This window comes from Hyalella azteca, unplaced genomic scaffold, assembly GCF_000764305.2.
Source record: "Hyalella azteca isolate HAZT.00-mixed unplaced genomic scaffold, Hazt_2.0.2 contig2484, whole genome shotgun sequence".
NCBI lineage: Eukaryota > Metazoa > Arthropoda > Malacostraca > Amphipoda > Hyalellidae > Hyalella > Hyalella azteca.
This window is the reverse complement of record NW_025932757.1, coordinates 52,548-74,130: the sequence shown is the minus strand read 5'-3', so window position 1 is coordinate 74,130 and position 21,583 is coordinate 52,548. Positions and strand designations below refer to the sequence as shown.

Genomic DNA, 21,583 nt, shown 5'->3' with positions numbered 1-21,583 from the left:
CATTCTATTATATTTCAAGTATATATCAAGCCAACGATTTTTTATAATTACGGTATTTTTTAATAAATATATATATATATTTAATTCAAGTTCATCTCATTGCCAATAGGGTAAAATTATTTCTCTGTCAAAGTTCCAAAATATTCGTCTTCCTCAAAGAAGTTCCAGTTTCTTTGCCGTACGCGCCGATATTCAATTTTCCGTAGCGGAAATCGACGAGTTTTCATTTTTTTTTTTCGATACGATCCATGAGATACCGGAATTTTTCGCGAGCCCACCCTGTGATATTTTCTTGCCGATGATGGCTATATTTCCGGCATTGATAGTTGATACGCCGTAGGCCCTCACGTGAAAGTTGTAGTCCATGCCATTTTATGATTTATTTTATGGTTACTCTATCGTTAGGTAGCAACTGTTCGTTGAATAAATGTGATAAGTTATGTTGACACTGAAGGCGATATGAATGTGAGAAAAACATCGTGTTTAGAGTTGCACAACTCCCTAGAAATTAATTATGACGTTGTTTGTATAACTTTTAACTTCTAAATGCGAAAAATGTTAAACTCTGTAATATTAACACAATATTTCAATGTGTCTTGGTTTTGTAGAAAAAATGTCAAATTCTTTTCTTGATTCCCAGCATGAATAATATCTCCCATTCGCTGAAACTTCCAAGTCTATTTTTCCATTGAATTTGCATCGATATTTTCTAATCCTATAACCGTAAAGCCGAATTTATTTTCTTTGTATTCCATAGACGTTTCATAATACACAATTTCTTGAAATTTTACTTTTCTAGCTTTCTGTCTTGATACTGGAACACGGAAATGACGTTTGAATGTCGGTGTTGATTTATACGTCACTGTGACATACGTGACGCGTGTTTCCTCATGTTCTCATGTTTTTGCAACATCACTTAACCATGTGGAAAATATATTGCCTTTTAAGCAAGCATGTGAGTACGCAGCTGCCCATAACATGTTGCTGTGAAGTCTATTTAAACACATGGGGTAATTTATCCACGATTCTTCACCATTCAGAAATACGTGGTTAATGCGAGTGTGATGTAAGTTAAGTGGCATCATAACTTGTTTTCAATTGGTTTTTCTATTTAATATTTCTTCTCTTTATTCACACTGTTTAAAATTTTGCAGCGTTAATGTGATAAGTTTTATGCCTATTCTAGCGCTACACCATAAACCCAAGTTTGATGGGAATCACAATATGGAAGTTCTGTTACAGAACACCTTAGTTACCTTTAACTACATTATAATCATTAGTAACACAGTAATGACCATATTTTACACAATAATTACCATAAACTATTGATCTATTAGCGGTGAGTGTACGACCACTCAATGCGTTTTGCTTGTATGCATTTCCATATGAATTTGCATGCTCATACATTTGCATATACATATGCGCAACACTAAAAGCCATAGCCGCTCACTTAAGACGTTTATAGTGTTAACAGCACTCCAGCGCATAACTTATTTAATGAGATGCAGGGGCACTTGTTTTAAAGTAGATCAAACATAGGATAAAGCAGCAGCCTATACTGACTCACTAAAGTAAATAAAATGTGTACAAAGCGATCATTATCGCTATTAAAGCGATCAATTTTATCGCTTTCATTTATTTTTCTCTCGTTACTTTATTTTAATATTCAATTGACCAATTTTTTTGTCTAGCTTCCTATAAATAATCGCTCATTCCAATTCTTAAGTGATAATTATTAATTACTAATAATGTATTAATTAATTTATTATCATAGATTTTTACTAACTGTTGAGCCTAATTAAGAATTAATTGTTGCGTCACCGTTTCAAGAATTAATCAATAAATAATTTAGTCGATAATAAAACATAATCGAAGCATACGGTTACCTTGAACTCCGCGCAATCAGCGCTGCACAATATAACGATCGTTCGGGTAGAATACATATTATGCTAAAAATATGGAAATTGTATATGTGGCTAAAGTGAGTTATTATTTACGTACTGCGTTATTATTCATACAATGTTGAGTAACTTCGTAACTTCATGCTACTTCGCATAACCAAACTCTACCATATTTCAAGAATTGAATTCACTGCTGTCAAAAATATGGGGGTAAAAGGCAAATTATTAATTGTTATAAATTAATAATAATTTATTAATCGTAATTGAGTTATACATTTATATAAAATTATTATTACATAAAAATAAATCATAATTTTCACTATAATTTAAATGCATAAATTCTTAATTAATTCGTGAATTATTGTATAAGAAGAGGTAAATGGGGCTGAATACATTTAGCCATTTATTTCAATATAGAAAAAATTTCTGATGAGTGTCATATGAGTATAACATGGTTTTAAATTTTGTGACAAATATTAGAAGTTAGAAAGCTGCTGCCGTATGTAGATTACGAATGCCAGCCTCGAACCTAACTTAGCTCCTACGTGATGGACGAGTGCTGTTGTAGAAGACATACGTGTAGTAACCGGCGTCGTTGACTTGTCCTTGTAAGTAAAGAACACATAAAAACCTCGTTAAGATGCCCTAATAAAGAACTGTTCGGTTCTGACATATCTGATAACTCAGCTACTTTCCAGTTATGGGTCGGCCGAGCTCGTCAAATGGCTTGGATATAGCAGCCTGCTACTTCTTACTATGAATATTTTTTAGAAGAGTTAAAATTTTTTTTTTGTCGGTTTTATAAAATATTACGGCTCAAGCCATAATATAATGTCAGTTCCTTGTAATATCTTGACACGGTGTATTACAGCATCAGTCAGATAACAAAAACAAATATTGTAATTTTAAATTAGGACGATCTATTATTATGTGATGTGTACTCCTGAGTGAATGAAGAATAAAAAATGTGAAAATCTTAAATTATAACAGACTTCTCTTACCTTCTCCGCAAAACTCCGCCACAGGTTCGCTCTCGTCGGCTTCCTCTTCCTTTGGAATCTCATTTTGTTTTTTGCTGCGTCATAACTAAGATAGATTTTATGGCAGACCTGCAGTGTTAAGTATAACGCTAAGCTTATTCTTCTATTCACGCGGGAATAATGTAGCATGACTTCAGTTGGGCACGTACTGAGGGGATAAGAATGCCTAGAATATACCCGGATGGTGAGACGTGCATATACTACGTGCATATATACTATATATGCAAGTTTTATTAAAGACCAGAGTGTATTTCTGATTAATGAATGATTTTCTTATTAATTTTCTCGATGCTGCGAACTAGGCTTTTTGCGGGATTTGAAAGTTCGAAAATATCTTTAATAAAACTTGCATAAAAGAAAAACTTCTGCCTAACTATACAAATATATACCGATATACTATATCGGCGTGTCATACGCGGTTGTACACTCTATATCCAGATCTGGGTATCACCATATAGATAATGTTTATACCGGGTCTGGGTATCACCAAACATTCGGTGTGTCATTCGCGGTTGTGCACTCTATTGCAGCTATCCGATTTTGGGTATCGCCCTAAAGATAATGATGAGTGACGATGGTCGCTTGGGTATCACCATAAAGATAGTGATGCGTGACGATGGTCGCTTGGGTATCACCATAAAGATAGTGATGCGTGAAGATGGTTCGTGACGATGGCCGCTTAGGTATCACCATAAAGCTAATGATGCATTACTATGGTCGCTTGGGTATCACCATGAAGATAATGATGCGTGATGATGGTCGCTTAGGTATCACCATAAAGATAATGATGCAATACTATGGTCACTTGGGTATCACCATGAAGATAATGATGCGTGATGATGGTCGCTTAGGTATCACCATAAAGATACTGATGCATTACTATGGTCGCTTGGGTATCACCATAAAGATAATGATGCGTGACTAAGGTCGCTTGGTTGGGGCGTAATATAACGCCTATCCCGGTAGCCCGTGCCTAAGTGAAAGGTGAAGACAAGAGCTCGGTAATGCTTCACGGTAATGCTTCACGGTTATGCTGCATGGTAATGCTACATGGTAATGCTGCATGGTAATGCTTCACGGTTATGCTGCATGGTAATGCTTCACGGTAATGCTTCACGGTTATGCTTCACGGTAATGCTGCACGGTAATGCTGCACGGTTATGCTTCACGCTTATGCTTCACGGTAATGCTGCACGGTTATGCTGCACGGTTATGCTTCACGCTTATGCTTCACGGTAATGCTGCACGGTTATGCTTCACGCTTATGCTTCACGGTAATGCTGCACGGTTATGCTTCACGGTTATGCTTCACGGTTATGCTTCACGGTAAGGCTGCACGGTTATGCTTCACGGTTATGCTTCACGGTAAGGCTGCACGGTTATGCTTCACGGTAATGCTGCATGGTTATGCTTCACGGTTATCACGGTAATGCTTCACGGTTATCGTCAATCTATTCAGGATTCCGTGCTCCGGTTAAAGGATTAAGAAGGCGAGCCTGGGAGGCAGTTGATAGGGTAACGGTCGTGCTGAAATCTCGCTTCAAAAATATCAAAATATTAGTTAAACGTAATTATTATACTCTCGCATCAAATGAAAAAAAATATTATGATAAATTAATAATAATAAAGGAACGCCCGTTTTAATTTTGCAATGGTTAATGCTTTTGGAAACCTTAACCTAATAAAATCTTCGGCTTTCCTTCACAAAAGCTCGAATAAAGCAAAGATAAATTTAACTATGCATGGTGTGGTAAATGGCATAAGGATTTTGAGTCGAGCATGGCTTTATAATATGTTTGAACTGAAATATTACTATCATTAATACTGCTCACACCCATGCTTTTATAAACTGTCTTTCTATCATACTTTTGTTTCGGTATTTAATTAGTTTAATTTTATAATTATATGTATTCAGGTAAAATACAAAATAAATTTTTATTATTTCCCCTAATAAACATTTATGCAAGCTCAACATATAACTTAGATCGAAGTAATTCCTTTCTAATGCTATTTTTTAAATGTTGCTAATTTAAGTAACATTTCTACTACGTTTTTTACTACTACTACTACTACTACTACATTTTACTACGTACTACATTAAATATTTACAGCGAATTATGGCAGATATTTTACGGTTGCCATTCACGAGAATATCTCGCTCACTGATCGAAACTTTTCTATTATTAATTTCTCATGATAAATGCAGGGATTATTGCTCCTATAATAAAGCCAAGCATAGGTGATCAGTCCCGTGACATTTAAAAATTATAGGCCGGTCTATAAGGCTAAACTAATGGCGAATCAATATACCTCCCGTGGGTTAAAAATATGAAACACAACTCGATATGTTTTTTGAGTGTTGTCCACAGCTGTTGTCGTTCACGTGCGAATCTTTTGGACCTTTTTCGCTTTTTTTAACGTATTAAGTTCTTCACGTATTTAATATATCAAGCATTTTAAATGTATTATGTTTCAACGCATTTAAAACCTAATTACGATGATTTGTCAGCTAAAGTTAATTTAATATTCGTCGTATCTCTGTATCCTCTAAATCAGTGGTTCCCAAAGTGGGCGATATCGCCCCCATGGTGGAATGATCTTTGGAAGCCTCTGGAAAGATCTGTGTTTAACCTTTCTCTTTCAAAATTGCAGCGTACTAAATATCAAGAAAGAGGCGTTTGTTTTTATATGTGTCTGTCAGCGGAGGGCGCTATAGAGAGTCACTGGGGAGCCAAGGGGGGCGCCAGTCTGAAAAAGTTTGCGAACCACTGCTCTAAATGGATTGTTATTTCATTAAGCGATAAGTTTTTTAGTTTGATTTGAAAATCGACTCGATAAAAGATAATTCCTTATTATCAATATTAGATTATTTCGAATATCTCAACTGCATTAAAATTGGGCAGGTATTTCAGTGATCGTGTTTTTGAAATTTGCGCGATAGAAATTACCGCAAAAAAATATATCATTCCTAATTTAGAATTAGGGCGGATAAATAAGTAACATAGTGTCGAATATCTCAAAAAGCCCAAGTATATAACTAAGGCGGGTTATAAAAAATCTCACATTTAAGATTTGTGCAATAAATAAATTACTGCAACGCAAGAATTTTGCGCTTCAGAGCTCACAAGTTCGAAAAGCTTACGCACGACACGAAAACTCACGCATCAAAGTTTTCAAGTTCGAAAAGTTTACGCACAACACTAAAACTTACGCATCAAAGTTCTCAAATCTGAAAAATGTACGCACAACACGAAAATTTACGTATCAAAGTTCCAAAATTTAAAAAGTTTATGCACAACACAAAAGTTTACGCATCAAAGTTCTCAAATTTAAAAAGTTTATGCAAAACACGAAAGTGCGCTTGTGAAAGTTTGTGTCAAATGATAAGTTGGTATATACTGCATTGGCTCGTTCGTGCAGCCTTTGATTCGTTGATCAAGCTGTACTTGATAGCTCAGCGTAGAAGACTTCAGGCTGGTCGATATCGCAACAGGTCGATATAAGTGCCTAGCCCTCAGACGCCAAACTTTCCGGCCTTGGGGACAGAACAATACAGTAATAACTATTATGTATAATGTCTCTATCTGTCAATAGAAACTTTGGATCGCGAATGATTGAAGTTGCGAAAGTTGCAGACGGTAATTAAATTGAATCTTGATGAATGTGTCTATCGGGTCTCATTTTATCTAAACATTTTGTGAACATCGGTTAACACACTAAAAAACTCTCAATTATTAACTGTTTATTTAAACCTATAGAGCGTCTTCGTGAAGACTTTGCATAATTGAATTTTATTGGAATAATTATGAAAACAAGGAAAACTTTTTGTTGGAAGAAAGTCATACTGATTAAATTATCATATTCTGTATACCAGTCACATAAATTCCATTGTTACTCTACAATCTACTTTATCTTTTTGAATTAGGATTAACTCAATAATCCGGAATTCGAAATGTAAAAAAACGTTGCAAGCTCATTGTTAGAAATGAATCCGCAATCGCCTAACCAAGGTTACCCAAACACGATTTTTTAAAATAAAGAACGATTTTTTCTTGCTCTAGCATTTAGGAACTATCAGTTCCATTAGTATGTATAAAAAATAAAATTTGTAGACCTACTATCGAATTAGTATATTGATTTTTTTAGTGTAACCTTAATACGTTTGATCCTAATTTTAACCTTTAGAACATTAAGAGTACCCGATCGATGGAGCGACACGTGTTCGAGGCAACTGTAGCATCAGCTGCAACAACGTATGTGGTGCAGCTGTTGTGGGACACACATGCGTGTGTCCTACGTACATCATCAACCCGTGCGTTTTATGAGTATAGCGATCGTGAGAAGAAGTTTTTAACGGCAATGTAACGTAATTCATGCGGTGGAGCTGATATATTCTTTGGTTAATAAAGAAATTCGGTTAGGAAAAAGTCCATGCTTCGTTGTTTGTGATGCATTTTGTGCATTTTTTATTTAAATTTCGGGTTGGTCGGATATTTCTACTGCAATTAACCATTATTGGAGAATAATTTTTATCACAATAAAACACTTTCGATTGAGTTTTTTGTCATGTATCGTATAATCAACTTCATTTATGTAAGAAAGCGGAAAATTTTAATAGATACCCGAAACGAATATTTAGTGTATGGCTATCATATGATTATGGTTATTAGTTCGATAGTAATTTTAATTTTCAGTGTGAAGGTCAAAACTCCATGATGGCTGTGGTGACAGCCTGCGATTATGTTCTCATCACATCGTAGCTCTGCACACGTCTGACACCTTCGTTCCCAGCCATTGCGATCCTCGCTTTTGTTACACGTTGCCTTCGATTGTAACCTTATTCCCACTAACTTTTTAGGTCCTTGCCTCCACGAACTTTCTGTCAGTCAAAGCTTTAATTACTTCAATAGAGGAGGTTTTTATCCGAAGGTCCATTGAATTTCGGATCGTTTAGGAACCTTATCCGTGAGAGGGACCCTTGCCTCGGATCAAATGTCACTTCATTGAAGTGTCGCTCAAGAGCTCATAATTAGAGTGTGTAGACTTTTAGAGTGTGTTAATTAGAGTGTGGTGGGTTCGAACGAGTGCTTGGAATCGTCTTCGTAGCCTTCGGTTGAGGTAAATAAAATGTATATCATTTATAATGATTTAAAAAATGATGATTTAAAATTTATATCCATTTATAATGATTTTAAAAAATTAGGATTTAAAATTTATATCGATTTGATATTGAATTTGACCCAATACCAACTCATAAGTTTTTGGGCCGTTATCTCTGAAACATCCATATCATTGATTCAATTGTCTATCTTTCAAAGAATATCGACACCAAATATTTTTACACGAACTGAATTGTCATGCAATCAATAATTAATAATAGTGAGTTAAATTAGTTAAAAACATAAATTTTATAATAAATTACACATCATAATCAAAACTGCTGCGTTCACAGTAACGCAACATCAAAAAATGCCGATGGTGAAACATCTTAATCTTATTATGGTGACACATCTTGAGCTCTATTTCACTACTACGCACATCCGAAGATGATGTTTTCGGAAATATGTTATCAGTTTTGTTAAGAAGAACACGCGTGACGCATGAACAAATTTCCTGCAAGTTGACGCTTCTTGTTAGGAGTATACTCCGGAAATCCGTTCGCATCTTCTTTTCTCAAATTATCAAATGAACTGACCATAAATAACTTCCCGTCCTTCATATCCGGCTTTGGGCACTGAAACTGAGAGTGTAACATTTTTTCTAGCTGATTTATTTACTTATTTATTTATTCATTCACACTCGCTCATCCAGACGTGAATATTACTTTTGTATGCGTATTGTCGGGCACTAATAAAATAATATTGTTTATCGTTCTTTTACATTTTACATCGCACGTGCATAAAAATTCATGACCGTACCCATACGGTCATGAACGAACTATATGCCCGATATTAGGGCTATTTCTTAAATTCTTAATCACTCTAAAGGTACATGTTGAACATGGAACCGACCTAGTCTGATTTATTAACCGGACATCTACAGTTCAATATTAGAAACATGATTCTAAAGTTGATAATTGACCTTGAAAAGATAAAATCGACCTCTTACGGGCTGTTTTTCGACCAAATCGATGCTGTCGACATTACTATTATTTATTTAGTTACTGATTATTTAATTTGTGATTATTTAATTAGTTAATTATTTATTTTAGTAACTATTTCATTATGTTTTAAGAATAAATGATTTAATACTTACTTATCCAATACATGTTAATACTTCAATAGGCCTTCTATGGAGCCGTGGCATCAATTTCAGAGGTCATGTTCTTTTCGAACCGAATAATTTGTGCATCTATATGACTGTCGTTTGTATGTTTTTATGAAAACTCGATAGTAAGTCGGTGCACTTGGCAAAATCCATGTTGAGCGAATTCAAACTCACATTCAATTTAACTCAGAAAAAAATGCGTCAAATTGTCCATAATGTGACCTATTTTCTCACCCACAGCGGGAGCAGAGAACGTACGTAGCATTAAACGCCCCTTTTGACGGGTAAAACTGAGTCAGGATGACCGGCAAATGCGCGAGAAGTGCATTGTTATTTGGACAAAGTCCCACTCATTTCTCTGAGTGTAAAGTTATGAGGCTCTCAATTCATAGGCAGAAGTGCGACTATCGACCGACCGACCGGCCGTCCTTTGCCCCTAGAAAAAAAAAAACACAAACACACACAAAAATACAGAGGCGCTTTCTTCTCAGGTCGCCTTTTGAAATCGTGATTGTTGCGACGATGGCCCCCGCGCAGCTCCAGGCTGTTTATCTTGAATTTTTACATTCGCAGCATATATTTTCTAGCAAATAATTCTCTTTTTTTTTCTAGCAACTAATTCTCAATAAAATATGGTTCCCCTTTTAGAAATAAGGTTCCCAGTGAAAATATTCTAGTGGCAACCTTATTTCTAACAGTTATTTCCAGAGGAACCTAGGGAAACCATATTTTATTGAGAATTATATATTTTAATAAAAACAAGTTCATCTATGCTGAAAATAACTTTCCGAAGGGCACCTTGAGTATTAAGGCCGTTAAAATTAGAACACTAGTGGAATGAGTTCACTAAGAAACCTTATCAATTGTTTTATTACTTCATTTTAACTTATATAATAATATAAAAATGCGGAAATCGTATCATTCATTAATATATAAATGAAGAAATCGTACTACATCGAAAATTTTCCTCCTTCTAAATAGTTAAACACACGAAAATAGGCACTGACTTTCTATTTCGCTGCTGCATAATGAAATGCTAGCACCAAAACCAAATCAGAGTAATTCCAAGGTGCAAGAGACGCATCATTCTCCTCCTGTTTTTAAAACTACTCCCCCCTCCTCCACCGACACCCCCACCCACTCAACCCCCACTCACACCCCCAACCCACTCAGTCTGGGGGACCCACCCCTTCCTTTTCAACCGCTCCCGGTCACGCCGCATTCACGCTGATACATAAACCAAATACTTAACTTCAGGTGTACAATTTAATACAAAATACTTTTGAAAGAAGAATATTTATCAATTTCCAGACATATCAGTGATATTTCTGTATTGCCTAATTTTTTGCCGTATGGGCATACATTGCATTACATTTCTTGCTAGGGTATTTATGAAATAATTTGTGTTAAATTCAGTACAATTTGAAAATATTATAAAATGTAAAAACATGTTACGCTAATGAATCATCAGGTAGCCGTTTATCATAATGAAAAGTTTAGTAAGGTAACCATTTATAATAATAAAGAGATTTGTCCACGTTCATGCAAGACGCTTTGCGTGAACGCGGAGTCGCTATTCAGAGGAACGTGTGTTCGCTATTCGCCCACCAAGTTTAATAACTGAACATTCATTCAAAATTAATATCTATAATTGCCTAAATTACCGTCCTAATTCACTCATGTCCATTGTTTTAAAATTTAAATAGATGACCTCTGGTCTGAAGTTGAATTTTTCTATTACTTCAACACAATAAGCTTTCTTCAATTTTCATCCTCCAGGCTCCTTGTACAAGAAACAAAACTCTGATTGTATATTCATCAATAATATCGTAAATTCCCTGTTCTATATAAGGATGAAATACTACAATAAAAATACTCCACTTGAATTACTTCGACACTGAATCTATACGAATTACAAATTTTATATAACGATGGAACACAGTTGAGTCCTGAGTCACATGCATTTTCTGAACGTCATATCTGATCTCAACATAGCAGCTCCCACAAGATGTAATTGAAGTTCATAAACACCAAGAAGTACAAGATGTATTTGAAGCTTGTGCCACCTAAACAGCACAATCATTGGAAGTTCCTTCCCTGCTGTTGTAACTGAATAGCTTTTGTCTGCTGGTAAAGTTATTTCCTCAACATGGCCGCGTTTTTCTTACCTGCGTCCTACAATTTACAGGATTGGAATGCATCCTTCCACCATCAGCTGATGGTTGTGGGTACAGCGGAGTGTTGGAGCTCGAAGTCAATTAAATGCTTTATCTCTCCAAATGAAAACGCGGAGTAATCTTTTTGCTGAACTCAATTAAATGCATTGTATCTTCGTGTAAAATCTTTGGGGTGACTTCCATTATTTAACTTGGGTAACTTCAATTATTTGTTTATAAAGCTTCATGCGAAATATCGGTGACACTTTGGTTTATGTGCAAGAGAGTCCAATTATATCCATTTATATTGAGTTATTCATTTCAGCACTTAAGATTTTTATATCATACTATATTAGGTGACTAATACCATTTATGGGTAAGAGGTTCGATGTTGTGTTAAGTACTGGAATATTAAAAGAAATATTAGCCTCTGACGTCCCTTGGCCGAACAGTCAAGCTTTAAGCTGCGTTAATCTTATCTCTAATATCGTAATACTTTACACAATTAACGTAAGACGATAATTAGGATGCTTCTGCGAATGAATTCTAATGCCTCTGAATAAAAAAATTCTTCAATTGCAAAAAGTGTATTCCAAATTCTTAATATTTTTGATCGTTATTTAATTTTGTTTGGTGTTCGACGTCCCCTACCGAGCAGAGAATGCCACTACAAGTCTTATCCCACATCAGTTACTCGACAGCATAAAATTAAACTAACAAAGGTTGACCGTAAACCTGCCTTCCTCTTACCCTAACCGTTGCCAAAAAGTTAACTTAAATGTTAGCATCTTTCGGGCTGCCAATGGATGGCCAACCCCCCAAAAATTATAATTTTACTACAATTTTTATCAAGTTAACAATTAAAACGGATTACGGTAATTAATTTAATTTCGAAATTTCCGCAGCTAGAACTCCAGTAAAATTTTCTATAGGCTCCAAAATTAGAGCGCTACTGTTTCGTCAACGGATACCTGTGAACCTCCACTTCATTGACACCCCCTTTACCCCCGTTGACCCCCACCCAACGCCGGTTACCTGTTCTCCGGCGGCCGTCGTCGAGCGCGGGACTCCAAGCTTCAGTCTCTCTCCTGCGGTCACCGTGGTAGTGTGTGCTGTGCTCCCTGTCGTCCTCCTCTAGGGATCAAATGTAATATTGCATTGAATATACTCTAGTATTACGTTGAATTTAAACTAATGAATGTGTAATTCTGTAAATCTTTTCATGTGTTTAAAATATTTGAGTAGAATTTTGAAATTCGGTTTCCAACGATGAACTCGCGAATTTGGTTGATCGCTAAAAAAAAGAACAAAGACAGGTTAGAAAAAAAACTGCAAGTCACAAAATGTCTCTGGCAGAAGCTTAGCCGTTTGCACTATTAAAAAAATTACTAATTCTGCTCGATTTATAAATACTTTTATTCAACTTGTTTATCTCTACAGGTGTCTTTGTAGATTTCGTTTCACTTGCATATGAAGCTGAGAAATTTGAACGAAGCATAGGAAGCTATCTCTACCTACTAACTAGTAACTACTGTTGGATAGGACGCCGCGGACTAGTGCTATCTTCAATATACTTGATTCTTTTTAGTTACATTCTAGTGACGCGATGGCTTCTAGAAAGTTATTATTATCTCTAGTTTGTTTGGTGTGTTGCGTGTCTGTAATTGCCGAACCACAATCACCACTTCAGGCCCCAAATGCAGCGTCTCCGCCTGTAGTCAGCGATTATTCAGTCGGTGAGTATATATAATCTAACTCAGTTGAATGTTCATTTATGAATTATTCGGAAACCTAATGTACCTGAGCTGGTTTTTATTTCAAGACTCATTTTGATGTTTCAATTAGTTTAGTTTTAATTTTCTATGGAGAAACGTACATTTGTTTCCTACGCATATAGACATACATTCCTAATTTCTAATTATTATTCCACAACATGATTTCTGCAAATTTTCTCCAGAAAATTTTTTTTAATAGGTAAACATCGATGACCGGCTAATCTTCACCGCAGGGCATGAATTTTTTGTCAAACTAATTGCATTGCTATCAAATTGCAGATCTGCAATTATAGGCTAATTCAGTAATTGCACCCTTTAAATTTAATAATATCTACATATCGCGCCTTCTGCTCCTAATCGGTGTAGGATAATTTTTGTAGCTTCGTCAAATTTCCTGAATTGCAATTTATTAGCGATGATTAAAAAATTATTGCCTAAAATTTAAAGATGCAATCCACCGAATGCGATGAATAATGCTAAGTGGTAACCTGGTTGAAAACTAGAAATTTGCAACATTTTCCATTACTACTTGAGTACTTGTCTCGCGAGAAAAAGTTTCCTATAAAACGTGTTTCAATTTAATTAATCGTTAATTTTTTAAAGATAACTAAGCTCAGTCTAGTAATTGTTGTCTTTGAATCATCCAGCCCAGCCAGTGATGCTGAGGGTAGCGAATGGAAGTGTGGATCCGTGAGTTGGTGTTGTGAGGTTGATAAATTTAATAGTAGTATTCGTTCAGACGCAGGAACGTGAAAATGACTTTTCGATTGGTAGCCATTAGCCAAGTATAAGTGTATACACATGCTAATTGGTGCCCATATTTAAGTGCTAGTTGAAATGTCGGGTGTTGATTCTAAGATTTGTCATGATGAAACGTGACAAGAGCTTGACGTTTGGAAGCTTGTAGGCGTCTAGCGTTAGGTGCTGGTGGAGGTGGCGGTACGTGACAAGAGCTTGACGTTTGGAAGCTTGAAGACGTCCAGCGTTAGGTGCTGGTGGAGGTGGCGGTACGTGACAAGAGCTTGACGTTTGGAAGCTTGTAGGCGTCCAGCGTTAGGTGCTGGTAGAGGTGGCGGTTGCCAGCTTCGCTGCAATAATGACCGGATGTTGCAGCTTGGGGCGGTGGCTGGCCCGGGGCTACGGTCGTTCGGTCCTTGGTCGCCTACACGGAGCTCTTCTTGCGTGGAGTGCGACAGAGTAAAATTTTTGGAAGTTCTGAATCTATATTACATAAATAATATATATTATTACGAGCTTTCTAGAGCTTCAAACCGCCTTGACCAATACAAGGGAGCGATCTAGATATGTGGGACAATTTCGGACCCGTAAATGAAAACTTGTTGGTTTTTCTCTACGAAAACTACGATAACTTGGATCGGCTGAGCGATGCTTACAGATCAATGGTCGTCTTTGAGTTTGAAGACGAGGGAATCTTGCCTAAGAAATGATATATTAATTAATGATTATTCCTTTCTAATGATTTGAAGTTTTGAACAAATCGAATTATAAGTCTTTTCACTCATCTAGTTTGCTTTATCGATAAAGGCATATACATATATACAAAATATGCAGATTTTCTTTCAAGATTTTCCCGGTAGAACTGTCAAGTTGATGCATGAAGTGACGATGAAACGATAAATCTATCCACAGACCCCCACCCCCTCGCTGACTTTCAGACGCTCGTGTAAGAAAATTCGTTTGTAGCCGTTAAATTGGAACTAAATTTTCATACTTATCATCTGCTAGAATTGTTATAAAACCCATACAATGTCAACGTTTACGTCCGTAGAACGAGTTCACAACCAGCTTTATAACAGACTTCTGAAGTTTTACTTTACAAATCAGTCTGTGACCCAAAAGATCTTTGTGGCGATCACGCTTCAGTGTCTAACAATTGGCAGTGCTGGAGCGCGATGAACATTTCAAAGAATTTCTTGAGACTTTTTGAATCGTCTTGGAAGTTTCCCTTTGTATTCGATAATTTGAAATTGTCGGACCTTGATAATGAGGACGTACGAACTTGGCCCTGCGTTCATTCAAAATGAAACAAAGAATTTTTTCGATCTTGCAAAAGGCTTCTTGGGATGCTTCACACTCGGCTTCTTTTCAATCCAAGAGAAGCGTCGAAGTTCTTTTGTTTCGAGCATCGCTCCGGCTGCGCCGTTATCGATGTCTTGAATGTCTTGAGCGTACGCACCGTTGTCGCTATATATGCTACGTCTGCTCAGTTCCCATATCGACGTTTTTCGTATGGCGCACACGGAGCTTTTGATTGTAAATTTTTCATTTATCATATTATCATAGCAGTTGTGCATTTACTATCCGCATATCACGTCTAATAATTCTTCCATTGGTATCCAAGTGTGGTGAAAAGTTTTTTTTAATGGGGTGCCAATAAATTTGATTTTATGGATGTTTTCATAAAATTGCGTTAGAATGCTTCTTGCACACTGTAGGTGCTATCCTATTTACTGCCTCATTTTACGTTTTACCTACATAAGTCAACGTGGCCTAAAGTTGTTCAGTTCTGAACTTACAATTCTCATCGACACTGAATCGCATCCAATATTTCGCATTGAAATTTAAAAAGTTCAATAATCGAGATTTCACCTAAGATAAAAATTTTCCGAGTCTAACTGTAATCTTAAATTACTTCAAACAATAGATCATGCGTGAAAACGTACAGCTTGCTCTCTTCTTTCGATGCATGAATGCGAATGTAAACGTGACCACTGAAGTCTCGTGGCGCGCGCGGATCGAAACGCCGAATTAAAGTCTAGTCTTCTTTCGACTGTTTTTGTTTCTATGGTTGCTACAAACGATGTTTTACGACACTAAAAGCTTGTTAAACGTTACCAAAAACTTAATGAAATGTCATTTGTCAGTGATAGTAGCGTGCAAGTGAAAGCATTGGTTATATATATTCGGGAGACGCTCCGTATCGATGCGGGTGCCAACTCGCTAAGGAATTAGTCATCGTCTCTGGCCCTGAGGTTTTGTCAGTCCACACTCAAAAGAATGAGTGGCTTATTGTCCAAATAGCGATACTTTATACGCGCTAGTACCTATGGAAACCATTTTGGCCCGGTAAAAGAGGGTATCGGTGCTACGTTGCACTCTGCGCGTAATGTGGGAAGAGTGTCATTTGGACAAAATGACTCCCTCATTTTTCCTGGGTATATGTACCGAATACCGGTATATACTGTTTTCGAGCAAAACTCTGATCTTATTTCTTCTTTCTTGAGAGATTTTAGTCCGTTTTGTTCAGATACTTGAGAACGATTACTGTCTTCCTTTCAAAAGGTTCTGGCAAGATTTTTTTTCGCTACACGTCGAGCTCCCTTCTTAGTTTTTTCCGAGGTACGAAAATAAAAATGGTTCGTGGTAATGCTCCGGCTTAAGTTTTCGCTGTGTTATCATTACGCCAGACTGATCACGATCCATCTCATTTCAATACAAGGTTGTCGAGCAGCTATCAGTTTTTCGCATCTCTCCTAAGCTGTCATCAAGACGACCTATTGAAAGCTTCACCCTGAGGCTTGTCATCGATCGCTCCTTTTTTTGTATTTGTATGTACTCTGATCTACGTTGTAGAGGAAGCTATTCGTAGAGAATACATCCAGCTCTTAGCCATCGCTCACCCATGAGTTGGTCCCATAATAAAGGCATTCAAGAGGATAATCTCTTAAAAAGGCTACTCGCTGGCCTGCCTTTGTGACTCAATGTAAAAATCTCGCTATCACAGAATGGTGCTGCAGCCCTCGTCGCTGATTATAGGGAAGGGGAGTAAGGGTTTCTGTCATGTTCACGATGCGGAAAAGATGCAGAAAAAATAAGGTCCGTTTTGTTAATTTCAAACGTCCATCAATTTTTGAAAGCAAGCGCGGTTAATAATTTTTTCGAAGCAATTTTCAAAGAAATGCGTATTCATGTCCCCTCTGCCTAGTTATAATCGTGACGAAGGTATTAGTTATTAATCATCCTTGTTATTATTAATTATTATTCGTCTGCTTTACTGAAGACGCTAGATATTTCTTATATTTTCTTTGCTTTCACTTTCGATAATTTGATCATTTTTTTTCCATTTATCTTCGCTTTATATCAAGCGCCGTTAGTGTTCTGATAACGCCAAGTGGTGCTGGTGCAAATGGTGGTGCAATCAATACATCGCACCACTCAATGTGATGCACTCGGATGAAAATATTCTCTTATCCAATCTACATTCGCATCATTGATCCGAAGACCGTACGCTGCCTAAGAGGATTAAAGTGCAATCGATTTGAGTGCAATCTCCTCAGCTACGGCTTCTACTATCCTGTTAATCTCGTACGCCGGTTGCGTGTCGTCGATCAATTGTCATCCCAAACCAGGTCAATGAGTGTCAATTAGCTAAGATCAATCGCCGATGGTCGCGCGTGTCCCTCGTTAATTATTAATTTGAAACGAAAATGTCTAGTTTAACGGATTCGCCCACCTTACTCGACCGTTACATCGTTGAAGACAAAAGCCATGTTTGACATTAGTGTATTGATTATTGGGTTTGATTGTAGCAATAAATTTGACCGATTTAAGGATTCTCTTATTTATATGGTTTCGATATTATATTTATACAGCAAATGTTTTGTTATTGTAGAAAATTATAATAAAAGTATTACCATTAAAATTAAGCATGAGCAAATAGAAACCTTTCATACAAATTCACGCGCCAAAACTGGCCGAAATAATCAGACTCTGGGACGTCGGATCGCCGTATTGGTCATCCCAACGGTTGCTTGGAGTTTGAAAAAACACCGGGCGTCTTAAGCCTAACTTCCTGAGCCCGTTGCCACCTGTTCGCTTTGCATGATCTCGTTGGCTCCACCTGCCTCCAGAACCAAGATCGATGATGCCTGCACTTGGGGAAATAAGCGAGCATTTGTCTAAATAAAGATGCACTTTTGTGGGTCATCCTGATCCAGTTTGGCAAAAAATGACTGTACCAGTGCCAGTACGCGCTGAAAGTGTCACTTTTTTCGACTATATGAACCATTTACTTTTCCGGGTGTCCTGTAGAACTGATGCTTCTGTTCAGGCCAATTTCATTTATGCTAAATGTAAGTCCGTAAGAGAGCATGGGTATTTTTTTCAAAAATCTCGTGAAAAGTCCATGGGTCTTTTTCAGAATATTTTTCTGAACTTTTCCTAGTCGCTCACAGGCTACGTTGTTCATTTTCTAGTATTTTATTCACACATAAAATGCAAATGTTGGATATTCATAATTATTAAGCTTGTAATAACATGGCCTGAAACCAATTAGCACAAGTTTTATGAGTACTTCAATTAAATCGGTTGGCAGATGTAGCCTACGCTGCAGGGTTTTGTGCAGTCATCGAGGGTGGCCCCACTAAGTTCTCTCCTCCTCATCCCACATAAGAACATAATAACCATGTTCGGTAACCATCTGTTCAGTCCGATCAATGGCACCACGTCATGAGACGTAATGGCCATGTTATTTATCGCGCTTCGCTGTAGTGGCAAATGCACTGAACGATCGCACAGGGACCGCTTTGAATTGGCTTGTTAAGCGAGCATCAGCCTTCTTTCTATGGCGAGAATTTAGGTTCGCATCTGCTTCAACTTCCGTTAGATCGGTGGGAAAAAATTGAACCTTTTAGAAAGTCTAGATAGCAACGGTAAATTTATCTTCAATGCAAGCTGATTGGACCATTTTATATATTCATTTGAAATGCAAAAATTATTTGTCGCTGTTTTTTGAAGCTGTGAAGCGTCTTTTAATTCGTATAACGGGTTTATCGACTTCAAAGCTCCTTTACGGCTTCAGAGAAAAAATTTAATTTACATCTGTTACTTGTGAGATGCTGCAGATTATTTTGATTCAAAATTTATGCCCAACAGATTTTAAATAATCTAAAATATTCATCACATTTCTAGTTTTGCACTATCAAAGTAAATGCCGAGAGTTTCATTAACGTAGTTTATACCTTGCGAGGTTTCACTCAAGTTTCTTATACCTTGGACTTCATTTAAGAGAAAAAATGACTACAGAAAAGTACCAAGAATAACCACTCCAATTGCAGAGTACTTGATCGAACTCACTCCACGACTGGTTGGCGATTCTAATACTGAATATGTTGACGAATATACGCTTGAAATATCAGAATAAAGTATATTTTTGAACGTATTTCGTGGGTTTTCTCCATTTTTCTTCAATATACGACAGCCTGTGAAATGGAAAACATTTTTATGTTGAAATGGGAATGAAAATGGCAACTGTAATTGAAACGGTAATGGTAATTGCTAATGTATAAATGAAAACCATTCTTACAAGCAGCCTCCACTTGACTGCCAAACAGAAGCTGCAGTTTTAGTTCCCGCCTGAAGCTGTGAGATGGGCTTGCGTGGTGGCAGACCTAGGAGATCGTCGTGAGTGCGTCTGCTAATTACAGCGAGAAAGTTCGTGACCGTCGACGCTATTAACTACGTCTCGCACGCTTGCGTCGTCGCACTGCCTCGAGATCACGTTTTCTGAAACTCGTGTCTCGAAACTGCGTACGCGCGTCTGCCGTCTCGAAACTGCGTGCGCGCGTCTGCCGTCTCGAAACTGCGTGCGCTCGTCTGTCGTCTCGAAACTGCGTGCGCGCGTCTGCCGTCTCGAAACTGCGTGCGCGCGTCTGCCGTCTCGAAACTGCGTGCGCGCGTCTGCCGTCTCGAAACTGCGTGCGCTCGTCTGTCGTCTCGAAACTGCGTGCGCGCGTCTGCCGTCTCGAAACTGCGTGCGCGCGTCTGCCGTCTCGAAACTGCGTGCGCGATAGTAGGGGCGAAAATTCAGCTGCCCTTTAGGAGCCATTTATGCGACCAAGTTTTGTTGAAAGGAAAAGAATCTACTACAGAAATCAAAGATAATTTCTCAGAAACTCAAACATTTTATTTGATTTTGGCTGTTGCTCTTTAATTTAATATTTTTATCGTCCTGCTTCTGATACGTCGCTCTTAGTTGTTTTAACAATGCGTTTCGTCGTGAAGGATTTTTTTTCTATTTCACGGCGACGGTGACTGCGAGCTTCGATTAAATTGCGAGCGCCTCTCGCTGCACGCGGGGAGGTCGATCGTCTCGAACTTTTTTTTCTTTTAAACTCTATCAAGGAACTTCGGTGGTGCAGGCTTGGTACTTCCTTTCCATTTGGGGGTAACTTTCTTTTCCTGTCGCGTCTTGTGCTGCATCATGATGAAGTGATCGACACCACGGCCCAAATGGAGTTCGACACCACGACTGTGTTGTACCAAATTTAGTAGCAAAATTGGCATGTGCGATGATTTTTTTCCATTAATGAAGTTCAAGAAAGCCGGGTCCTTCGCACTAAAGTAATTCTTTACCAATTTTAGCACCCATTGGAATTATTAACCTAACTGTAATGTCATTTTTAGAACATCATCCGTCACGAATTGTGCGTTTCTGCGTAGGTATTGAAAATTCAACTTTACATTTGCACCGGTTAGTAACTTGGTATTATTTCACACATGACATTTTCGTGAAATCACACCGGCAAACTACGGCCCATTTTGAATGCAATCCTGAACAATGGAATAAGTTGTGTCTATGAGTTTCCCATGATCACAGCCGAATACGAGGCATTGTGGGAACATTATGTATCAAGACCTCCATACCTCGAGTTCGCGCAAATGTGGTCCCGAGGTGAAGGTGTTTCCGGCACTTGAGGCTTTCCCTTCCAGAGATAATGATCGTTTTGGGACGTCTTGCTAGCGATACGAAGTTCCATTGAAACAGGAAACGTGCTGCCGTTTCTTATAGATTCTCCCTCTCCTTCTTGAACTGTTTTTGTTCGTTACGCAAGATAATTTGATGCGTAAGTTGGGCAAGCAAAATTTCATGATTTTGAGCTCCGAATCTTGCTCATGAACATTCTCTCCCAGTTTTAGATGGTGAAGAATAGTTTTTGATGCGGAATTGAATCGTGGAGCGCAATCCTTCTTCTGCTGTTCGAAGAAATTGATTTATGCGTCAACCGGGTGACTTATTTGACGGATGAGAACAAATTTCCTGGTCAATTTCCTTAGACCAGGCAGTTTAGCCCGCGTGAGGCTTGATATGGCGCTCTTAAAAGTGTTATTCACTTCGAAACCAGCGATAAAATGCGCGAAAACGTATCAACAATGTTGCTCATCAAATATATGGTCGTTCGTTGTTACCAAGTAACTTGCATCCGCGAACTGTGAAATTATCATTCGTGCACCGGACGTTAGGATCCAAGGTCCGCTGGCCACGATGAGTCCAGCAGGTATGAAATCAAATTAATGATCAGGTTGTGGTGGTTCAAACTGCCATCGTTTTACCGTCATTTCGAATAAAGAGGGAGAAGACATTGTCAACTTTTCGTACTCTTTAAATACGGCAGCGTGGAAACTATGACTGTGCTGTGTTGAGT

At 37.7% G+C, this 21,583-nt stretch overlaps 1 protein-coding gene across 4 annotated transcripts in view; it reads left to right on the top strand.

The window, feature by feature from the left end:
- The first annotated feature begins 12,439 nt into the window (after positions 1 to 12,439).
- Positions 12,440 to 21,583, top strand: part of LOC108677179 (cell adhesion molecule 2) — a 47,122-nt gene continuing 37,978 nt past the window's right edge. For 3 of the 4 annotated variants that reach the window (XM_018165358.2, XM_047885599.1, XM_018165349.2), the window contains exons 1-2: positions 12,440 to 12,511; positions 12,805 to 13,100. In XM_018165358.2, coding sequence (XP_018020847.1) covers positions 12,971 to 13,100 — 130 coding nt within the window. In that variant the 5' untranslated portion in view covers positions 12,440 to 12,511; positions 12,805 to 12,970. The remainder of the gene's footprint in view (positions 12,512 to 12,804; positions 13,101 to 21,583) is intronic. The other variant, XM_018165367.2, reaches the window with a different exon arrangement.